The sequence below is a fragment of the Trichosurus vulpecula genome, chromosome 6 (assembly GCF_011100635.1).
Source record: "Trichosurus vulpecula isolate mTriVul1 chromosome 6, mTriVul1.pri, whole genome shotgun sequence".
Classification (NCBI taxonomy): Eukaryota; Metazoa; Chordata; class Mammalia; order Diprotodontia; family Phalangeridae; genus Trichosurus; species Trichosurus vulpecula.
In genome coordinates, this window is record NC_050578.1 from 73,643,983 (window position 1) to 73,667,329 (window position 23,347).

The 23,347-nt window shown below is 37.9% G+C and overlaps 1 protein-coding gene across 1 annotated transcript in view; it reads left to right on the forward strand.

Annotated features, from left to right (window-relative positions):
* ANTXR2 (ANTXR cell adhesion molecule 2) overlaps positions 1–23,347 on the forward strand; it is a 207,572-nt gene that overhangs the window by 102,207 nt on the left and 82,018 nt on the right. Inside the window, exons 13-15 of the mRNA XM_036763092.1 lie at positions 9,577–9,627; positions 11,242–11,331; positions 20,255–20,422. Of these exons, the coding sequence (XP_036618987.1) occupies positions 9,577–9,627; positions 11,242–11,331; positions 20,255–20,422 (309 nt within the window). The remainder of the gene's footprint in view (positions 1–9,576; positions 9,628–11,241; positions 11,332–20,254; positions 20,423–23,347) is intronic.

Consider the following 23,347-nt stretch of genomic DNA (forward strand, 5'->3'; position numbering starts at 1 on the left):
AAGCAAAGATGTCTAAATAATTATTTCTTCAAAGATATAGGAAAAGAAAGGGAGCATGTGAGATAACCCATTGTTTACTTTGGTCTTGGAAACATCTAATTTCATTTGATTCAGAAAAAATAGCACTTCCTAAGTATTAGTCATTATAGAATTTTGTGTTTATATAGTGCTCTTCCTCTTCAAGGCACAAATGCTGCATCTTAATTTTTTAAAAAAAGATAAAAGGGATATAAAATAAGCCCACATAAATAATTACCATTTCTATAAATTACCAACGAAGCTCAACAAGGAGAGATAGAAATAGAAATTCTATTAAAATGAATATAGACAATATATGTAGACAATGTAGACAATGGGAGTTTACTTGCCAAGAAAAACCCAGGAACTATATGAACACAATTACAAAACACTTTTGGCACAAATAAAGTCAAATCTCAGCAACTGGAAAAATATCAATTGCTCATGGGTAGGCTGAGCTAATATAAAAATGCCAATTCTACCTAACTTAGTTTACTAATTCAGTGCCGTATCAACCAAACATTATTTTATAGAGCTAGAAAAAAATAATAACAAAATTCATCTGGAAGAACAAAAGGTCAGGAATATCAGGGGAATTAATGAAAAAAATGCAAAGGAAGGCGGCCTACCCATAGCAGGTCAAAACTACATTTTAAAGAAGCAATCATCAAAACTATTTGGTACTGGCTAAGAAATAGAGTGGTTGATCAGTGGAATAGATTAGGTGCACCAGATACAGTAGTAAATAATTATAGTAATCTACTGTTTGATAAACCCAAAGACTCCAGCTTCTGGGATAAGAGCTCACTATTTGACAAAAACTACTGGGAAAACTGGAAAATAGTATGGAAGAAACTAGGCATAGACCAATAGCTTACACCTTATACTAAGATAAGGTCAAAATGGGTTCATGATTTAGATAAAAAGACTGATACCATAAGCAAATTAGGAAAACAAGGAATAGTTTGACTGTCAGATCTATGGAGAAGGGAAGAATGTATAACCACACAAGAGATAGAGAACATTATGAAATGTAAAATGGATTATTTTGATTATATTAAATTTAAAAGGTTTTGTACAAACAAAGCCAATGCAACCAAGATTAGAAAGGAAGCAGAAAGCTTTATAGAGAACTGAGTCAAATTTATTGGACTACAAGTCACTTCCCAGTTGATAAGTGGTCAAAGGAAATGAACAGGCAGTTTTCTGATGAAGAAATTAAAGCTATCTATAGTCATATGAAAAAATGCTCTAAATCACTATAGATTAGAGAAATGCAAATTAAAACAACTCTGAAGTACCACTTCACACCTATCAGATTAGCTAATATGAAAGAAAAGGAAAATGATAAATGAAGAAGATGTGGGAAAATTGGGACACTAATGCATTGTTGGTGGAGTTGTGAACTGATCCAGCTATTCTGGGGAGCAATTTGAAATCATGCCCAAATGGCTATAAAACTGCATATCCTTGGATCCAGCAATACCACTAGGTTTGTATCCCAAAGAGATAATAAAAAAGGAAAAGGAACTTCATGTACAAAAACATTTATAGCAGCTCTCTTTGCGGTGGCCAAGAATTGGAAATTGAGGGGATGCCAATCAATTAGGGAATGGCTCAACAAGTTGTGGTATATGAATATAATTGAATACTATTGTGCTATAAGAAATGATGAGCAGGCAGATTTCAGAAAAAAAAACCTGGAAAGGCTTACATGAACTGATGCTGGTAAAATGAGCAGAACCAAGAGAACATTGTATACAGTAACAGCAACATCGTGCGATGATCAACTATGATTCACTTAGCTCTTCTCAGCAATACAATGATCCAACGCAACTCCAAAAGACTCATGATGGCAAATGCTATCCACGTCCAGAGAAAGAACTATGGAGTCTGAACGCAGATAGAAGCATACTATTTTCACTTTTTGTGGCTTTTCCCTTTTGTTCTGTTTCTTCTTTCATGACATAACTAATGTCGAAATATGTTTACATGATTATACATGTATAACCTATATCAGATTGCTTGCCATCTTGGGGAGGAGGGAATAGGAGGGAGAAAAAATTGAAACTCAAAATCTTATAAAAACGAATGCTGAAAATTATCTTTACATATAATTGGAAAAATGAAGTGCTATTTACCAAAAAAAAAAGAAAAAAAGGGGGAGAAATATTTTTTAACAATTTTATGTGCATTCAGAGATAGCTGTTTTATTGGCTTACGACACTTGCTGATGGCTTGGGCAGTCTTTTTAGTTACTGGCAAGAATCAATTCTGAAATCCTACTTCATCTGCAGCCCTTGTAGAGTATCTTTATTTTTTTTCCTCCAAGGCAGTTCACTGTTGACAGTTCTTTTCACTCTTCTCCCAATATCAGAACATATGATTGTATCAAGCTGGCTCCAGGCTCGAGTGCTGACATTTTCTAGCGCAAAGAATGCCCACATCACTCGAACATTTGAAAAGTGTTAATGAGCAGATCAAAAGGACTGTTGCCTGAAGCAACTGACTTTTTTTTTTAAAGAAATCGGCTCTCCTCCAAACTGAAATCTTCATTCTTTCAGCTAAATAGATGAGATGTGATTCTCCCTGATGATGATAATAACAAATAAAAAAAAATTGGAGAAGAATCAAACTCTACATATGGTTTATAAAGTGGTGGAAGTATTTTCCAGAATCTTCAATGCAACACTAAAGTATGCTAAGTGGAAAAAAAATACTGGCAATGTTGCAATATTATGCCTTTTAAAATCTCCAAATTCTCATAAATTATAGTACATATGAATACATGTATTTTTGAATTACCAGTGTCCTTATATTACTCTATAACATAAGAGTAACATTCTTACTGATTTTTTTCTTTTACAATTCATCAGGATTTAGTACTGAAATTTCACTTTCTTCTGAATAATTTTTTTTAATAAAGAAAGGGGGCACTTTTTACCTTTCTTTGGCAATATTTTTAATGTCTCTGTTCCTAGAAGTGTAAGATTTAGGAGTGGAAATACCTTAGAAATCATGTACTCAACCCTTGTGTTTTACAGATGAGGAAACTAAAGCCAAAGGGGTTAATCATGTGACCTGAGATCACATAGGTCTGGGGTCTGCAAATCCAGGAACATTACAATTGGGATTCAGATCAGATCCTTGAGTTCTAAGTCATTATTATCCAACGATTAACAAACTCTTACCTCCTCTTCCTACTTTCCTAGTCCCTGTGATACTGTGATACTGAATCCCAAACTCCTGAAGAATAAACCTTCTCCAAACCCCGCTACTCTTCTCTCATCTCAAACTTCTCTTTCTTACTGTCCCAATTTCTATCTGTTTGCTCCTTCCACTGTGCCTTCTGGAACTCCTCTGTTGTAAATGAATAAGTTTTCTTTTAAACCTCTTTTTGTCATGTTCTTTCCATCTTCTGGCAGTCCCTGAGACTTTACTCCACATACGTGAAAACTGCATCCCTGGCCAGTTTTTCTAGTCCTCTATTTCATTGTTTCCAGAGGGAGTCAGAATATTCTTTGCTTCCCATCGCCTCTTTCAGACTCTGCGTCTTTCAGACTCACCTTCTTCCACCATCACTCAGCAGGCCCTTGCTCCTTAGTGGTTCACTCTATCCAAATTTGTCACACAATCTAAATCCCTCTGGCTCTTACCTATTGACCACCAGCAGGAAATTCTTCTTCCTGTATCAGTGAAGGCAGCGCCTGGCTTTTTCTCTACCCTATCACCCATCAAGAGGGTGTCAGCCTGCATTTCAGCCTGCATTTCAATGTTTCCTCGAGTGCCTTAAGCTCCCAGGTCCTCAGTTTTCTCAACTCCCAAGACTTATTTTTCAATTTGCATGGGATGGATAATTGTGAAGACTTCACAGGGTGTGTCTAATGGAGAGGTTTTGGGATTTGGCCTTGTAATTTTGGAAGGCATGCCCTTCCCTCTCTCTCTCCCAGATGTTAGAAGATAATGAAGTTCCTGTGAGCTATTTGTTCTCTGCTCCAGGAAGGGTCTCCCCTTCCCCCACCTAGACTTTCAGACGTCACCTTGGCAGTTGAGTTCTGATAGGGAAAAACCTGAACGAACCGGATCAATCTTGGTCCTCTGTGTAGTTTTCGGGCCTAGACTGTAAGCCCGCCTCCCAGCCAATGGTGAGAAGGGAAAGAGGTGGGTGGGAATCTTTTTCATTAAGACTATAAATTAAGGCAGGTTCCCTTTTACCTCACCTCCTCCCTTATGGAGGTGTGCCCGAATCTTGCAAGGTTTGTAGAATAAACTTACTTTGTTTCTCTTAAAGATATCTCTCCTATTATTTAAAAATTCTGTCCCATACAAATTCCACCTCAGAATCCCACAGAGATGGGCTTGCTTTTGATCTCACCATCAACCAGAAGTGGTGTTCTACTTCATGATCAAGAACTCTGAAAGAACCAATTGCAATCCATCTAGTCTCTGCCAAGGGCAAGGCTAGAAGGGAAAAGAATAAGAACAGGGGCTATGATGAGCATTGGAAACTGGAACAGGTGGTCAGGTTTATCCTTTTACTCTTCCCCCTGGTATACCACTTTCAGCTGAGTAGCTTCTGACCTAAGGGAATCAGAAGATAGGGAAGTTTTTACCCACCAAGGAATTGGGAAGATTTCAGGAGATATTTAAGCAGTAAATTAATGAATCATTAATGAACACTGGCTATTGTCAAATGGGGGCAACTCAGAACTTCTGGCAGTTTCAGAGTTCTGTCATCTTCAGTGGCTTACAGAGGATTTGCTCTTCCAAAGGCAGCTGAACTAATTACAAGCCCATGATGTCTCCTGTTAGGTGGATTAAATGGGAAATCCTACTCAACCCATAAAAATGAATTCCCTCTGAAGCCAGTTCCTCAATGGGTAACAGCACGGAAGAGGGTAATTTTTTAAAGAGATGGCTTTATTGGACTGGGCTGGGTTTATTCTTCTTCACCATGGCCTTCCTCTCTCCTTCCCATCTACTTTAGTTACATAGATAGCCTGCCTGCTCGGTACAGTAATCCCTAATCTTTGGGCTTCCCCGATCACACTCTCTTATAGGTCTGGACAGATTAACTGATGAAGTTTGAACAGGAGATTGGAGCAGCTGTCAGTTCAGACAGGCACTAAGTAACTGACCTGATGCAAAATGATGGGTATAGAGTGATAATATTTTTTGTAAGGAACTTTGAGTATGGCTTTTTAAAGGTCTCATGCTCCAAGATGGGCCTGTTTAATCCTGGTTTTTTTTTTTTTGGCTAAAACTAGGTCCCATCTTCTGGAAGAATTGTCCAGCCTTGCCTCTTGTCCATCCCCAGCTGCCTGGTTCTCTCTCCTGCTAGGGAGGATGAAAAGGTCCACAGGTCACTCCCTGATGTTGTTGGGTGCTGGCCCTGGCCCTTTAGCCTTCATCAGATAGGGAAGAGACCCCCAGGTTACCCCTTGCTATGCTGGGTTCTGGTCTGTCTCTTCCTTTTTCCTATGGAAACTGGAATACTTTGCATGTGACATTCTAGCTTCTCTACAATGCCAGATTCTGCTAGTCCTTTCTGTGCAGCCCTGGACTATTTGAAAAAATTCATAGGTGATTTTTTTTTCTTTTAAAAAATCATTATTTCTGAAGGATTTGTGAAGAAACTAGGCCCTTCTAAGTCCTAGCATGTTGTCATTTCCCCATAAACCCCTGTTCTAAGGTGATAAAAACAGTTTTTAAAAGGAATTTCTGCGTTGTAGTAGTATGTACCATGGATTGAAGACAAATGGCAAGGGCAAAGATGGTTACTATGATCCAGGATGTGAATTGGTGAGGGCCTGGATTAGGGTGGTTACAAGGTGAATAAAACAAAATCAGTATGTTTGCATGAAAGAGAGTTTCAGGTCTTACTGGACTACAAGACAAATGTGAATCTAAAGTATGACATGGTGGGCATAAAAGCTAATGCAATTTTAGTCTAGAATAGGATCAAAATCATGTTTAGGAGTAGAGAAGAGATTTCTTCCTTCTACTCTACCCTGGACAGGCCACATCTGAAGTACTTTTCAGGAATGGACATCACATTTTAGGAAGGACATATATGGGTGGGGGCGGTAAGCATTTATATAGCACCTATAATGTATCTGCTATGTACTGTTCCAAACATTTTACTAATATTATCTCATGTAATCCTCACAACAACCCTTAGGGTAAGTGCTATTATTGTTGTCATTTTATAGTTGAGGAAACTGAGGAAAGTATATAGGTTAACCCATTTGTCCAAGATTACATAACTTGTAAGTGTCCGATGCTAAATTTGAATTCAGGTCTTCCTGACTCCAGGTCTAGTGCGCTATCCATGGTGCCACCTGATACCTCAGCAACATAGATTGGAAGGAGTGTGAAACTTGTCATAAGTCAGCAATACCCACTGCACCACCTAGCTCCCTCATTCTTCACATTTAGGTCTATCCAAAAGTGTAATGAGCTGCCCTGAGAGTAGGAAGCTTCTGCTCACTGACGGATTCGAGTAATGACTTCATTACCACTTGTCTCAGAATATTGTAGAGGGGATTCTGCTTCCATTCTGCTTTGGAGTTGATGGGCTCGGAAATCCCATAGAACTCTGACCATCTGTGATAGATCACAAAGAGAATATATAGGATATGCTGACTGACAAATCAGTCCATCACTAAACATTTATAAAGCATAGTGCCAGCCTCTGTCTTATATGATGGGGATAAAAAGAAAGGTAAAAGACAATCCCTGCTGTCATACAGCTCACAATCTAATGGGAGAGACATCATGCAAATAACCAAGTACAGCTAAGCTATGTACAGGATAAATTGGAGATACTAACAAAGGGAGGGAACTCATATTAAGGGAATCAGGAAAGGCTTCCTTTAGAAGGTGAGATTTTAGCTGAGATTTGAAGGAAGCCAAAGAAAAGAGGCAGAGATGAGAAGAGAAAGCATTCTAGGCATGGGGGACAGCCAGGGAAAATACTCAGAATACGGAGATGGAATGTCTTTTTAGAGGAACAGCAAATGCATCAGTATCATTAGATCAAAGAGTATGTGTGTGTGGGGGGGGTGGGTGGGAGGTAAAGCATAAGAAGACTGGGAAGGTTGGAGGAGGAAGGTTATACAATGAGATTAAGGCCAGGGAAAAATGAAAGTTTATGACTGAGACTGGGGAAATGGTGCCACACAGGTATGTGTGGAAGGAGAACTTCTGGGAAGGAAGATAATGAGGTTGGTTTTGAACATATTTAATTTGTTGTAATAGCAATGATATCCAAGTAGGAAAGACTATAAGTTAGAAGTATAGTCATAGAGTTAAAAGTGTAGAGGTCAGTGCTGAAGATAGAGATTGATAGATGTATTACTACTTCATTTGTAAAGCAAATGTGCAAAACTGAATCTATTTCCATTTTTGCTGAAACAATCTTACATATTTTTGCCTTTTACCCTGATTTTTAATTTCTTTCCAGGCTTTTCCAAAGCTAGTTTGTGACTTATGTTTCTGAGAAAACTGAGTCAATGATCACATGAAATCTTGTCTTATAAGATTGAAAAGAATCTTGACAGGCCTCTATATTGAGATGAACAAATAAGATAAGACTTGATGGTATTGGAGTCAAAATAAGTCAAAGTCTTATACTTGGGTTGAAAAAATCCATCTCATAAATATGAGACAGGGGAAGCATGACTAGACAGGAGTTAATCTGAAAAATGTCTGGAGGTGTTAGTGGACTGCAAAGTAAATATGAACCAGTGGGATGTGGTGCCCAAAAAGTGCATAGTAAGAGAGGCATTACTTTTGGAAAGAAAAACATGATAGTCCTGCTGTGTACTCTGTACAGACCACATCCAGAATATTATTTTCCGTCTTGGACAATGCAATTCATGAGTGAGATTGTCAAGTTAGAAAACATCTAGTGTAGGGCAGCCAGAATGGGGAAGGAGTTTGAATCATTGATATAAGGATAGAGGGATGATTAGCCTGGAGAAGAGAAGATTGGGAGGGGTAGGGGGAAGGCAAGAAAGAAACATTCCTATAGTGCCTACTATGGGCCAAGCACTTCACAAGTATTATCTCATTTGAGCCTCACAAAAACTCTAGGAGTCTAGAATGCTGCTATTATTTCCATTTGACCATCAAAGAAACTAAGGGAAGCAGAGACTAAATAAGTTCCCTGGGTTGTCCTGCCCATCTAGGAAGTATCTGAGGCTGAATTTGAACTCAGGGCTTCCTAACTCCGGGTCCAGCATGCTCTGCACTGAATTGTACCATGATAGCTGTGGTATAGGCATTTGTTCATGTGGATTTGGGATTAGTTTAATCCTGTCTGGCCATAGAGGGCAGCCTTAAGAGCATTGGGAAGAAGTGGCAAAGAGCCAAATTTGTCCAGGAAAAACAGCAGCAAAGACAACAAAACCCTCGGGAGTAATTAGAACCATATCATTAGGTAGAGTCAGCTGTCCTGGGCAGGACATGGCAGCTTTCCCCTTAGTGATTTTCCAGCATAGGCTGGCAATCTCCTTGTCAGGTATGTTATAGTAGGGATTCTTTTGGGGGGTGTATCTGGGATTGGATGACTGCTGAAGTATCTTCCAACCCTGAAAAGCTGTGACTTTGGGAATATGGTTGAAAAGAGGAATTATTTTAAGCTTTTTGATATGACTATTAAAATTGACTTATTAAAGGAATGTCATTATATATATATATATATATATATATATATATATATACATATACATATATGTATATGTATATATATATATATATAAAGATTGTCAGCTAAGCTAAACCTCTGTCTAGTGAGTTGTACATAAATTGCTTTATTTATATTCTTTGCATGTTTCTTGATTTGTAGTATTTGAGAGAGAAGAAAATGTTACCAACTCAGCCAAATCAAAGCTATTTCCCTCAATACATCCATTCACAGTGACATGGAAAATTCAAAACTTCTAAAATTAAAAAAAAATAATAACCTGAGATGGAAGGCATTCTGTGTAATACTCAAGTAAGGAGATATATTTTCAAATCCTATGTCCCAAAATATTAAGACTTAATAAATTAGATTAAATAAATAGCTTAGAAGCCTGGGGAAGGGCATATGAGTTCCTAAAGCTACTTCACACTTGTCACTGGGTAAGGAATTTTCTAGCATCTTAGCATGAAGGTGCAGGAAAAGACAGCTCAATTTAGGCTTCAGGCTGTGTTTCTGCTTATTTATAGTAATTAACTACATATGATTTCATGAATGGAGATGAATAGCAAACTACATCCATTAATTATTTAAAAAGGGCTACTTGCTTTTTTAATACTTGCCCCAAAGAGTCATTGTCAACAGGTTGATTTTGATTGATGGTAAAAGCCAAAAGAAGATAGAGTGTTGACTTCTACATGATCTTAGTTATCAATAGCCAAGGGAGCTGACATCTGTAATTATCATTAATGAACAAACATGGATGAGTCATAGCAGAAGGCTTCTACCAGCAAAAATCTGCAATTGGATCTGAGCATCTATGCTTGCCTTCCCATTTTACTTAAGCTGTCTTTCTGATGTTCTTATCACAGGTTATCAAAGATCCTCCTCGACCACCACCACCACCACCACCACCCAAAGAGGTATGTAGTTATTGGTTATTTTACATGATTTTGTTATTATTGATTATTTTAAATGGCTATATGTGTTATGCCAGGCATTCAGGTACATTATATTCCAGTTTTGTTTTGAGAACCACAATTATATTCATGTCATATAGAAAATGGAACAAATAGTATTAGGTTTCATAGGTCAATTTTTATTTGTCTCAAAAGCGATGATTTCCTACACATAAGGATTTGGAGCTTTATGCAGTGAGAAAATGTAGATTAGGATATTAAATTCAAGCTAATGTAGAGTTTCAACAAATTCTAACGATTCAATGTCAAAGTTTCTGAAATTACTCTTTCAAAATAATAAAACAGAATAAGGCAGTAGCACCTGGAAATCTTTTAAGTCTTACCAGTCATCTTAAAATACTGGCTATTTTAAAATTGGCTTCAGTTGACCCGCAAGCATGTTTTGCAATGTTAATAGGATTAGTGTTGGTGAAACATGTATGCTTTTATTCTCCAAAATTTCCTATCTTTATAGTTCAGTTTCATGAAGTTGTCTTAGATCATTATATTTCCATAATTTAACTCCTTTTTGCTTTAAAATGTAAATTGATTTTAAAAAAGAATTCTGAAAATCAAATTTTATCTTTTTTAATGGCAAAGCAGTGAGGTTAGTATAATAAGGAAAGATGGAATTTGGGGGAAGGGGATAATAATCTTGACCTCTACAACTCACTTGAATGAAGGGGTTATTAACTTTTCTAACATCATGGGTTCCCAGGCAGTCTGGTGAAAGCTATGGCTTAAAAGCAATACTTTGAACCTGGGCCATAGTATAGAGAAGATGGAAGCAGGCTTTCCATTCCTTCTGACCTCCACATCTTCTTTGATATCTTTTAATTGAAAAGTCTTACTATATGTAGAAAGACTTTTATAGCCCATCTCAGAATGACATTTTTTTCCCCATCCATGTTCATGGACCTTGGATTAAGAAATCTGCATTAAAATTTCTGCATTGGTCTCTCTGTCTATTTTTCTCTCTTTGACTGTATTTCTTCTCCATTTCTCCCATTTTTTTCTGTCTTCCTTCTTCCCCCTCTGTGTGTGTGTGCTTGCGTGTGTGCTTGCGTGTGTGTGTGTGTGTGTGTGTGTGTGTGTGTGTGTGTGTGTTGAGAGAGAGAGAGAAAGAGAGAGAGAAAGAGAGAGACAGAGACAGAGAGACAGAGAGGTATGGGTGTGTGTGTGTGCGTAGAAAGATAAGGGTAGGGGAAGACAGTGTGGCATAATGGACAGAGCAAATTTTAAAGCCAAGTGCAAGTGCAAGTCCCACGTAACAACACACACACACACTATACACACACGTGCATACATGTACACACATACATATATTGTATATCTGCATGTATGTATTATATAAGTAATGTAAGTATGTGTGTGTGTGTGTGTAAAATAAGTGTGTATATATGCAGAGACACACAAGCATACCAAAATACTTTAGAGTCTGAGTAATTATGACATATGTACCTGTAACATCTAGCTGTAACATTTCAAACTCATATGGGACTGAATTTGTGAGTAAACTTTTATAAAACTTTTATTATAAGAAATTAAATAAATTCTTTTTCTTTAATGTTTACCTAGGAAGAAGAACCACTGCCTAACAAAAAATGGCCAACAGTAGATGCTTCCTATTATGGAGGTCGAGGAGTTGGAGGAATTAAAAGAATGGAGGTTTGTACTATTCAAAACCAAAAAAAAAAAGAATTAACTGTAGTATGTTTCTGGGACAAAAAAATTCAAAATCTATCCTTCTAATTCTCTTCATTCATGCTATCCCTTTATTAGTTTTAAAACTCTTTATGAAGAAATTAATTTTATTAATAGAAGAACAACATTGCTAATTGCTCTGAACCAAGGACCAAAATGGAGGAAGTCCTTGGGGAGAAATTATCCCATAGTATCAGCTCCTCAACACTGAAGCAGGAAATACTTTGGAAACAAGGACATTGATGAGATACTGAAGGAGCCTGTAACTGTAACACTGCTTCTTATGTGTCTTTTGGAAGGCATGACAGAAAGAAAGAAATGTGGACTCAGAAGCCCAGGGCTTCTTTGTCCCAACTCCCATCTCCATTACCTCTTTTTCTTTATACTGTAGATTGTACATTATATTGTCCAATAGATTATAAACTTCTTGAGGGGAGGGTCTAAATGGATTTAGTATCTTTCCCACAGTTTTTGCTTGCAGTGGAAGTAGGAAAGCAAACAAGGAAAAAGTAAAATTCTCTTTCTTATACCTGTTAGTTCAAATCTGGAAAATATATCACTTGGAAAACATTTAAAATTAAGTCAAATCAATAAAAATTATATCAAGACATAAAGATTAGAAATACTTATGAACTGAAGAACTAAACATAGTAAGGAGCTCCTCAAGCTGAGGTTATGGACTTTGATCTCATGCTGGCTTCTCCCCAGTAATTCCTCCATAACCCTGATTTCTGGCAAGCATCTCACCACTTTTATAATGGCAATTTTCAGGAAAGCAGGATATAAATGTACTATGATGTTATTAACAGCTGTTAAAATAGCTCATCAGCAATACATAATGACTTTAGGTTTATCTCCCACCAAACCACAGGGGGGAAAATGCTTATTTCTTTTCTTCTAACTTTGCAATTACTTCATCTTCAATTATTTCATTTGCCTCCAAATTCTCTACAAATTTTAATGGAAACCAAGTAAAACTGGCAGACCTCAGATTTCAAATTTCTTGTTTCCCTTTATAATCAAAAAGCCAAGTATACCAAATCCCCTAGTCCCCGCCCCCCCTTTTAGGCGGTCTTATTCTTTTCTTCTCTATTTCATCTATTACTGATTTTTGAAAAAATATCTCTTCTCACTCTTACTTCTAAGTTCTCACTAGGAGGTTTTGAATGCAACAGCAAACACTGAACTAAAAAAAGGTGTGAGTGTGTGTGTGTGTTTGTATGTAGAAACTTATGGGTGTGAATGATGCTAGTCTATGAACTGTGTAATCATGTATACACACGTATGTAGAAACCTATGGGTGTGAATGATGCTAGTCTATGAACTGTGTAATCATGTCCAAGCACACCAACCTCCCACCCCTCGATCTGATACTAGTGAATCTCTTTAGATACTTTATCTCAACAGGTTCTTCAGAACCAGTTTAGTGGGTATGATCTGGAATATTTTCAAAATATACAAAAGTTATAAATACTTTCTCTTTAATTGGCTCCCCTAATTTGGAATAAAACAGGGGAGTCTCTTCTTCCATGGGTTAGTTTCCTTTCTCTCAATCTCAAACCACAAAGCTATTGGCTTAGGAAAAACAAAATGTTAATCACCATGTAATTTATTAACAGTATCATATATTAAGCAAATGTACATAAACATTTAAACAAAGCATAGAAGTTGGGATACAGCTCTCAGTCAGAGTTGCATCTGTGTCTTGGGAAAGTAGGGAAAATAAGAGTCACAGACTGAACTTTACTATTTGCAGTTGTCAAAACTGCTGTTTCAGTTTAATCTCACCTCCCATTATCTCTTCTGCCACATTCTCATTTTCTCCTCTCTTATTCACATGCTCTTCTGCTTGCATATTTCTCTCTCTCTCTCTCTCTCTCTTCTTCTCTCCTTTCATTAGTGGACTTTCCTCAAAACCACTGGTTACCATAAAGAAATGTACAGAACTTTCATCCTTGGCTCTCCTTAGAATCTTTATAAACAATCTAGCCCCAAGAATCTCTGCCCTAGCTAAGTTGTCCAAAGGACTCTGTGATCCTATTAAAAGTATAGCATCAGTATCCAGTCACTGTGATCTCATGTTTTGACAACCCAGAGATATGTATATTATATTTATGTAGGTATATTATAAGTATGTATATTATATTTATGTATATGCACATAGGTATATATGCATAGGCTGGACTGGTGATTTCATCAGTGTTTGGAATGCAAGGTAAATAAACTTTCACTTCTATTCAGGAATTGAACCTTGTAACTTAGTAAGCTGGCCAGACTCAGTCAGTCAAAAAACATTTATCAAGTGCTTACTAGGTGCCAGACACTATGCTAAGTGCTAGACATTCAGCGAAAGGCAAATACATTCTCCTTATCTTCGAAGAGTTCACATTCTAATAGAGGAAATAAGCAAATAACTGTACATTCTATCTGTCTATGTATGCATTTTTATGTATGTATGTGTGCATATGTATATATGCGTGTGTGTGTGTGTGTGTGTGTGTGTGTGTGTGTGTGTGTGTGTGTGTGTGTGATGGAAGACTATCTTATAAGGAAGGAACTAGCATTCAGAGCATTTATGAAGGGCCCATTGCAGAAGGTGGAAGTTTAGCCAGGTCTTGAAAGTATCCAGGGCAGATCAGAGGTGGGAATAAGGGGAAGAGCATTCCAGTCATGGAGGAGAGCCTATGCAAACACGCAGCCTCAGGTGGAGAGCCCATGCAAGGAACAGCAAGTTGGCTGCTTAGGCTGGATTGTAAAGTATGCCTAAGGGAGTAACATGTCCAAAGTTTAGAAACAAAGGAAGGGTCTAGGTTGTGAAAGATTTTAAATGTCAAACAGATGACTTTAGATTTAACCTGAAGGGGTGGCAGAGTGACATGGCCAGGTCTACACTTTAGAAAAATCACTTTGGCAGCTGAATCAAGAGAGTCTTCATGCAGAGAGACCAATCAAAATGTATTGTAGTCGTCCAGTTGTAAGATAATGAGGACTTGCATAGGATGGTAGCTACTATAAGTAGAGAAAAACAGAAGAAATGTTGTGAAGGTAGAAATGGCAAGATGTGATAACAGATGGGTTGTGTGAGGTGAGCATGAGTAGAGCTGAGGATGAAATTGAGGTTGTGAGTCTGGGAAAGATGGTGGGACCTTTGACAGTGATATGAAAGTTGGGAAGATGAGAGATTTGAAGGGGGTACTTTCCCTTGGACATATTAACTTTGAGATGCCTATGTATATCCAGTTTGAGATGTGCAATAAGCAATTTGTGAAGCAGAGCTAGAGTTCAGGAGAGAAATTAGGGCTGGATACATAGATGTGGGGATATTTTCCATTGAGATGGTCGTTGAACCTGTGGTTGCTGATAAGATCAGGTGAGATAATATGGAAAAAGAGCAGAGGTCCATTTTCAGACCCTTGGGGGACAGCCATAGTTAGAGGTTGTGATTTAGATGAAGATCCTGCAAAGGAGACTGAGGAGCAGTCAAACAAGTAGAAGAATGAGAAGGGAACAGTGTCATGGAAACGAGAATGTGGCAAGGAGAAAAGGATGATTACGAAAGGCTGCAGAGGTGAAAGTCTGCTGGAGATCAGTGATCTCTCAATTACCAATTCTAATGGCCTCTTCTCAATCATCACCCTTCTTGACCCTTCAGCAATTTTTTTGGGATCATTCTCCAGGTCCTTCCCACTAACCAGGGGAGACTGCCAACATTTGATCCTAAGCACTCTTCTTTTCTCCCTCTATACACTTTTCCTTGTTGATCTTATCAGCTTCCACTGGCAAATGTGTCATCTCTGTGCTGTAGATTTTCAGATCTATTTGTCCAGCCCTAAATTGTCTCTTGACATCCAGTCTCGTATCTTCAACTGCCCTTTGGATATCTTGAGCCAGATGTCCTCTAGATGTTTTAAACTCAACATGTCCAAAACTGAATTTGTAATCTTTCCTACTAAACCTTGATTATCAGAGTTGAGAGCACTACCATCCTCCTAGTCACACAGATTCCCAACCTAGTTGTCATCCTGTTATCCTTGTCTCCTGACTCTCTCTCACTCCCCATATCTAGTTTGCTGTCAATTCTACATTTGTAACATCTCCTCCATGTCCTCCCTTCTATCCTCTGGCACTACCACAACCCTGATCAAAGCCTCCATCACCTCACTCCTGGACTATTGCAACAACCTAGTTGATCTCCCTGCCTCTAGAATCTCCCATCTCCAAACCATTCTCCACTCAGCTGTCTAACTGATCTTCTAAAGACTAGGCATGACTATTTCACCTCCACCTTCATTCAATAAACTGCAGTGGCTCCCTATTTACCTCCAGGATAAGATATAAAATATTTGGTTTGGCTTTTAAAGCCTTTCATCTAATCTTGCCTTTTCAACCTTCTCAGTCTTTTTATACCTTATTCCCCTCTGCTAGCCTTGTAGTTCTTTGCACAAGATATTCCATGCCTTTTCATGCTTGGAATTCTCTTTTTTCTCACGTCTGTCTTTTGTCTTCCCTGACTTCCTTTAGTTCCCACCCAGCAATCATACCATTTTCTTCAAGCAGCCTTTCCTAGTTGCCCTTGATACTAATAACTTTGTTCAAAGATTATCCCCAACTTACTCTGTTTGTATCTTGTTTATACATAGTTGTTTTTACATTATCTCCTCCATAAGACTGTGAGTTTCTTGAGACTAGGGACTTTTTTTTTGCTATTTGCATCCTCACTACTTAGCATAGTGTCTGGAACACAGCCAGTGCTTAATAAATGATCGTTGACTTGGGTTTTCTGAATTCTTTAGGATACATGAGCTAATTTAATCACAAAGCTCCTTAATAGGTAGGCTTCCACTGTTGTTCAGCCATTGTTCAGTCCTGTCTGCCTCTTTATGACCCCGCTTAATGTCTTCTTAGCAAAGATTCTGGAGTGGTTTACCATTTCCTTCTGTGGCTCATTTTACAGATGACGAAGCTGAGGCAAACAGGGGAAAGTGACCTACTCAGAGTCACACAGCTAATAAATGTCCAAGGTCAGATTTGGACTCAGGAAAATGAGTCTTTCTGACTCCACGCCCACCACTCTATCCATCCACCATACCACCTAGCTGTCCTAGGCACCCAGTAGCTACTTGTCTATGGACCTTGTTTATTTTGACAATTTTAGAAATTTATGAATTTTAGAAACACCATCATAGATCAGAAGAATGGTACAATAAACTAAGCCACCCCCCTCTGAATATAGTGAAAGTCAAGTTTTATAAGAGTACATGGTTGCCCTAAATGACTCTCACCTGCAAAGCTTAAATACATGACAATTAGTGTTCTGTTTTCCTTAAAATGTCTTTACCTTTCATCCATGGGTGTATCTAACACCTTCTTTAGCTAATTTACATTTTTATCATTTACCCCTTTTGGAGATAATGACTTTCCTAAGTTTACTTCCTCTACAAAATGTACTGTTTCTTTTAACTCCATTACTTTCAGGCTTTATGGGATAAGTGGCTCTACAGCCCTTGACACTCCTTTGGGTATACAATTTAACCATCACCTTAGACTTCATCTGTATTTGTTTCATCTAAATAAAGGTACTTCAAATTGAAGGAGAAATGCCATTTCTTTGGAAAGGAAGCCACTTGCTAAAAACCTAACAGTTTTAAAATTTTTAAAACACATTTTAATAACCTCATTAAAAAACACGAATAAAGTACAGTTGATCACACTGAAAGATACAAACTCATTTTAATAGCTTAGTAGGGTCCACTTGAAAAAGACAAGAGATCAAGAGAAAGGTAAAAATACCCAAATAAGACTTAGGGTGGGTAGTTCTTTCTCTGAAATACAATGAGGTACTGATAGTACAAATAATGAATGCCCTCAACATCATATTATTTGGATTCACACTGTGTAATTCCATTGACCTATAACCAGTTTGCATCTTTGAAATAATTATAATTTTAACTTGTGTAAATTTAAATACAGGCAACCACTTCAGGGTGTTCATTAGTTTCACTAATCAGGACCTAGTTGTATTTGCATTATCTCCCACTAACTGTGGTCCTTAAAATACTTAAATGTGTATACACACCTGCATGTGCGTGTATTTTAAAAAATCTTTAAAACATCACTTTTAGAAAATTTAAAATTAGATTAAATTTAAATTGTTATTATTATTAGTTTTCTTCCCTCCTGCTGAATTTAGCCTATTTCTTTATTCCTCAGAGTTCTGATATGTCTTTGTTATCTTTTTATACTTAATATCTCAGGATGCAATTTTATTAAAGAGTATAGTAAACACCAGTTTGACTCTATAATGTCACATGGGTAGAGGATCTTCTGAGGAAACCGTTTGTTTTGGAGTAATAGAATGGTGACAGGAATTGTTTCATTTCTCTTTGTATCCCTAATACCTCTTGCAATGCCTAACACATAGTGAGTGGTTGTTTAATAAGTATGTATTGATAGATTGCCAGATGGTGGTCTCTGAGTCCCTGACCTGAACAAGATTGCCCTATGTGATCATCAGAATCAATTCCTCCTGAAAGAGGAGCCTTTTCAAATTTGTCTTTTCTGCATATTGGAAAGACATGGTGTCTGCTGCTCTGCTAGGTGAGCTGAGGGCGATGATGTATGATAATTTGTATACATACCCTTAAATATGTGTGTCAGTATTAAAGACTGTGTGCGGTTTAATATCTGAATCAATGAAAAATGACAATAATTTAATTGTACTTCCATTTATACTTAATTTTAAATACATGTTGAAATTATTCTTTGATGGAAGATCACAGAATCCCATTAACCAAGAATTGAAGGGAACCTCAGAGATCATCTGGTACAAATGATGCATAAGAACCCTGTCAAATCTCCACTTGAAAACTTCATTTGCTCATAATGGCTGGTATCTACATCAAAATTTTGACCAAGTGATTCCTTTAGGTAAAAATATAAGGCTTGCAAAATAAAACATGCTTGATAGATACAAACAAATAAATCAGTAAGCATTCATTAAATTCTTACGAGGTGCTAGGTACTGTGCTAAATGAAAGACTGAAGGCAAAAGGAAAGGGTGATGGCATAAGATGGATACATGGTGTCATAGAGAAAATGAACATGAACTTGGACAGACTTCAAGAGAACAATGGAGGGTAGAAGGGGCTGGTGTGCTATGGCCCGTGGGGTAAGGAGAAGTTAGATGCAACTGAACAACAACAAGAACTCTGCTAAGTAAAGGGGATCCAAAGATAAATTTTAAAAAGCCCATTTCCTCAAAGAACTTAACATTCCTTGAGGAAGAGATAGCATGTTTATAAATGGACACTTAAAAGCTGCATACAAGGTAAATGGAAATCAACCATAATTTAAAAAAGCTTCTTGTAAAAGATAGCATTTCAGTTGAATCATGAAGGAAGCAGATTCTAAGAGGCAGATTTGAAGAGGTGGACTATTCCAAGCATGAGGAACAGCCAATGAAGAGGTGTGGAAGGAAGGAAAGAAGGAGGGAGGGAAGGTGTTTCAACAATCTGGCTAGCAGCTTCTGTGGGGGTGTAAGATCCACCCACAGCCAGCACCCAGAAAGCTGCCAACAGCACAGGTTCTTTTGATCTGCTTTAATAAGGAAAGCAAGGTTAAAGGGGTTGACAAGCTTACTTTAATTCAGCATACAAATATCATTCACTTAGTTCAGGGGAAAAATCCAGCACCCTGAACTTCAGAGCAAATTACAAACAAATTACAAACATCAACAGACAGACCAAATACAGATTCATAGTTACCAATATCTAGGTTCAGCCTGGGAGCTCGGAACAAGGGCTGGCCCAGAGTCACGAGTGCCACCACTGCTGTGGGTAAGAGCTCCAAAGAAGAGACAGCCAACCCCTGGTTTTATATCTTTTTCAGGGTCAGGGGTGAGTCACACATGCGACTCACCCACATGACCTAGATTCATCACAAAGAGGTGACTTAAACCCACGTGGTCTAAAAGCCTCTGCTGTCCCAGACATATAAACTAGGCCCTCCCTGGAGTTAACCCTACCTTGGGCCCCACCTTAGTTGACAATCCACACCCACTAAGGTTTTGCACCTAAGAGGGGTTTGGGCCTGGGGCTTAGCACTTAGGAAGGCTCAATGAAATACACTGAATTACTCAAAGGGAACAAAAGCCAAACTATTCAAGGGCACTTGGTTGAACTAAGTGCTAAGGAGCCCATTTTGCTTACCAACACAGAAGGAGGGTGGGAAGGAGGGAAGGAAGGGAAGGAATGAGGGAAAGGAGGGAACAATGGAGGGAAGGAGGGAAGGAAGGAAAGAAGAAGGGAGGGAAGGAAGGGAGGAAGCAAGTAAGGAAGGAATATTAAATTCTTCGAGGGAAGGAACTGTTTTTTGTTTGTCTTTGGATCCCCATCACTTAGCATAGTACCTGGCACATATAAGTATTTAATAAATGCTTGCTGATTTATTATTGTTTACATGTTTTCAAGCATATTTCAGTCCTTCAAAGAAGAAAGGAACAAAGAAAGGGAACAATCATTTACTAAATTCCTACAATGTACCGAGCACTGTGCTTAGCACTTAAAAAGTATTATCTTATTTGATCTTCACAACAATCATGGGGAATGATGGCTATAAATATACCCATTTTTCAGCTCAGGAAACTGAGGAAGACAGTGGTTAAGTGACTTACTCAGGGGTAGCATATCTGAGGCCAGATTTGAACTCAAGGCTTCATGACTCTTTCCACTGAAGTAATATGGGAGGAACATTTGAGGTTAGGCTCCAGCCAGATTCACTTTTTCATTCTGATATAAGCAACCAACCACCTGTTAGGTAACATAAGAATCTCACATTATAAGGTGCTGCTAGATATCTGAAAACACGTATCTGTTTGTTTTTTCTTCAGGTTCGTTGGGGTGATAAAGGCTCTACTGAAGAAGGTGCAAGGTTAGAAAAAGCCAAAAATGCTGTGGTGACAATTCCTGAAGAAACAGAAGAACCTGTCAGGCCTAGACCCCCTCGGCCCAAACCTACATACCAGGCCCCTCAGACAAAGTGGTACACTCCAATCAAGGTAACCTTCCAATCTGCCATCCTGCCTCACCTAGGCCTGTTGCATATTCAAAGATTCATTTTCATTTAGTTAGTGTTTTCTGTTGGCTGAATTTTGTTTTAAAAACCTCAACCATATGTAGCTCTTGTGTCAGAGATGCTTATGGTGCAAAGAGCCTAGGAACATTTTTGGAAGGTATTCAGCTAGTTCTGGCTCTGACTCCTACTCAGAAATCCCTGGAAAGTATCCTAATTGGACAGGCCAAGATACTGGCTACATCTCTATACTTGCAAGTATGCTGGCCATATTTATAAAAGTTTCATAAGTTTTATTACAAATTATTATAAATATTATTCTAAATTATTATTTTGTAAGTGTTACATTTTTATATCCAAAAGTTTTATTAAAGAGGAAAGAAGAATCAAAGAATAGTGTATACTCTGTACAGGTGAACTATATTACACCCAACTCCACCAAAGTTCCTCCTTAAGTATTCCTCAGCTTCACATGCTGTGGCCTTTTTTAGATCTGATGCCTCTGCCCAGTTCTCAGATGATCATAGCTGCAGCTGGGGCATTCTCTCATCTGCGTCATTCCACGTCCATTACACCATTCCTTTTTCCAATTACAGTCCGCACTAGCTATTGTGAGTCTTAGGAGGATGTCTCTTACTCTGGCTTGGGTTCTGACTTTCACCACCAGAGCTTATGGCTCCATCAACTTATTATTCTCCTTTCTGTAGCTCAGTGAGGAGGAGGAATGAGGAAGTATTCTACTCAGAATATTCTCCATCCCTGTAGGAACTGTCTTTCCCAATTGAGTTATGTGAAATTTTAGAATATAGACTCCCTATTCAGATGACCTAAAATCCTTTCATCCTTCTCTCCCTGATACTAAAATAAGCATCCTACACCCCAGAAGTTTCTCTCTTCCCCCACCCATCTCCCTGCAGTGATCCATCCCATGTAACAGAGAAACAGGTAAGCAAAACTACATATAGTGGTCTTATATACCTGGAGGCCGTCATCTCCCCAATGAAACCAAGGAGGAACATTTCCTTATCTATTGTCAGGGCAGGAATAATCATTACAGTTACATAATATTCCATTTTGTTCTGTTGTTCTATACATTCATATTATTGAAGTTAGAGTGTTTTCGTTGTTGTGCTTAATTCCTTTGCCATAGTTCATAAGTCTTCTGATTCTATCCAATGGATGAACAAAAAAAAAATGAATGCAAATATTTATAAAATGCTGACATTTGTGTGCAGATTACTTGAGCCAGGCAGTAATTTTGACATGGTTTCATTTTGTCATACATGTGTGCTCCTACTGAGATTAAGCTGACTCAGAACATCTGTCAGCAAATGAAACTGGATCGAGCTGGTTTCCTTCCCTTTCGTTAGTTCTCCATTAATTGAGTGGTGGATTTCATGCCATCTACACGTTTCCTTGCTCTCATTTGTTGTGTTTTTAATTCTGTGGTTTTTGAGAATGGCTATATTACTTCAGGGCTGTTAGTTAGTGGAGTTCAAATCTGGCCTGAAACACTAATTGTGTGATCCTGGGCAAGTCACTTAACCCTGTTTGTTTCAATTTCCTCATCTATAAAATGAGTTGGAAAAGGATATGGTAGACCACTCTGGTATCTTTGCCAAGAAAACCCCAAATAGGGCCACAAAGAGTCAGACATGACTGACTGGACAACAACAACATAGTACTTCAATGAAGCATGAGCAAAAGTTCTGGCTCCGAATGAATAAACCTCAATGAAATTGTAGGACGTATTGCAGTGCTGTTGATAAGGAGAAATAAAAAATTTCAAGGATCCTTTAAGCTTGTTGATGAAATACAATCAGCTGTACAGAAGCATGAAGGAAATTGTGGTCACCATTGAAAAACAATTCAAGGAACTGAGTAACTGTTATTGCAAAACAGTCTCTTAGAAATCATCGGAGAGACCTGATAGCTAAAGGAGATCTTCTTAATTCTTCTGCAGTTTCATGTTGCCTTCTTGAAGTGTGAACAAGAGTGAAAAGACTATTTTCAATAAAGAAAATCTGCTAAATATTTCCATGGAAAAAAAAATGCTTGTCCTGGACAAGACAATTCAAAGACTGGGAGGGGTTAGATAGAGCCTGGATCTGTAAATTCGGTGATATAGATAATACCTGGGAGAGGAAACTCCTAACTGTGCAAGTCAGCATTTCCAGTGAATGTGTAGTCTTAGAGAGTCTCCTGGAGTACTGAGAGATTGCTTGTTGAGTCCAAGGTCACATGATGAGCATGGGTCAGAGAGAGGAAGAGAACTCAGTTCTTATTGGCTCCAAGACCAACTCTAGCTATTGTGTCATAATGGCATTACCTTGACAAAAGGTAATTTTTCTGATGAACTCACTTTCATTCAAGGCTATACTATACCTGTTATTGAAGAAGTTCAGAAGACACTGTAAGATCTGGATGTTTTTAGCAGATTGTAATTTATCCATTCTCCAAAAAAAGTCTAACCATAATACTTTAGATATATGGAAATTTTTAAAATTTACATTATTTATAATGTAACCTACAGAGTCTGAAAGAAAATACTCAAATTACTATGTGATGCAAATATAAGGTATTTCTGAAATATAGCAAAAAGTTCCATTTGATGATGTTTTCAATATGATGAAAATAGCAATAATAAATAATAACGATAGCTAGCACTTAGTGCCTATTATGTGCCAGGCACTCTGCTAAGCACTTAAATATTATTTCACTTGATCCTAATTATCCCTATTTTAGAGTTGAGCAGACAAATAACAGTTAAGTGATTTGACCAAGGTCACACATCTAGTAAGTGTCGGAACCTGTATGTTAACTTAGGTCTTTCTGACTCCGGGTCCATTGTAGCATTGTACCACCTAGGTGTCATCTCTCAATATTGTGATATATAATATATATAGATACA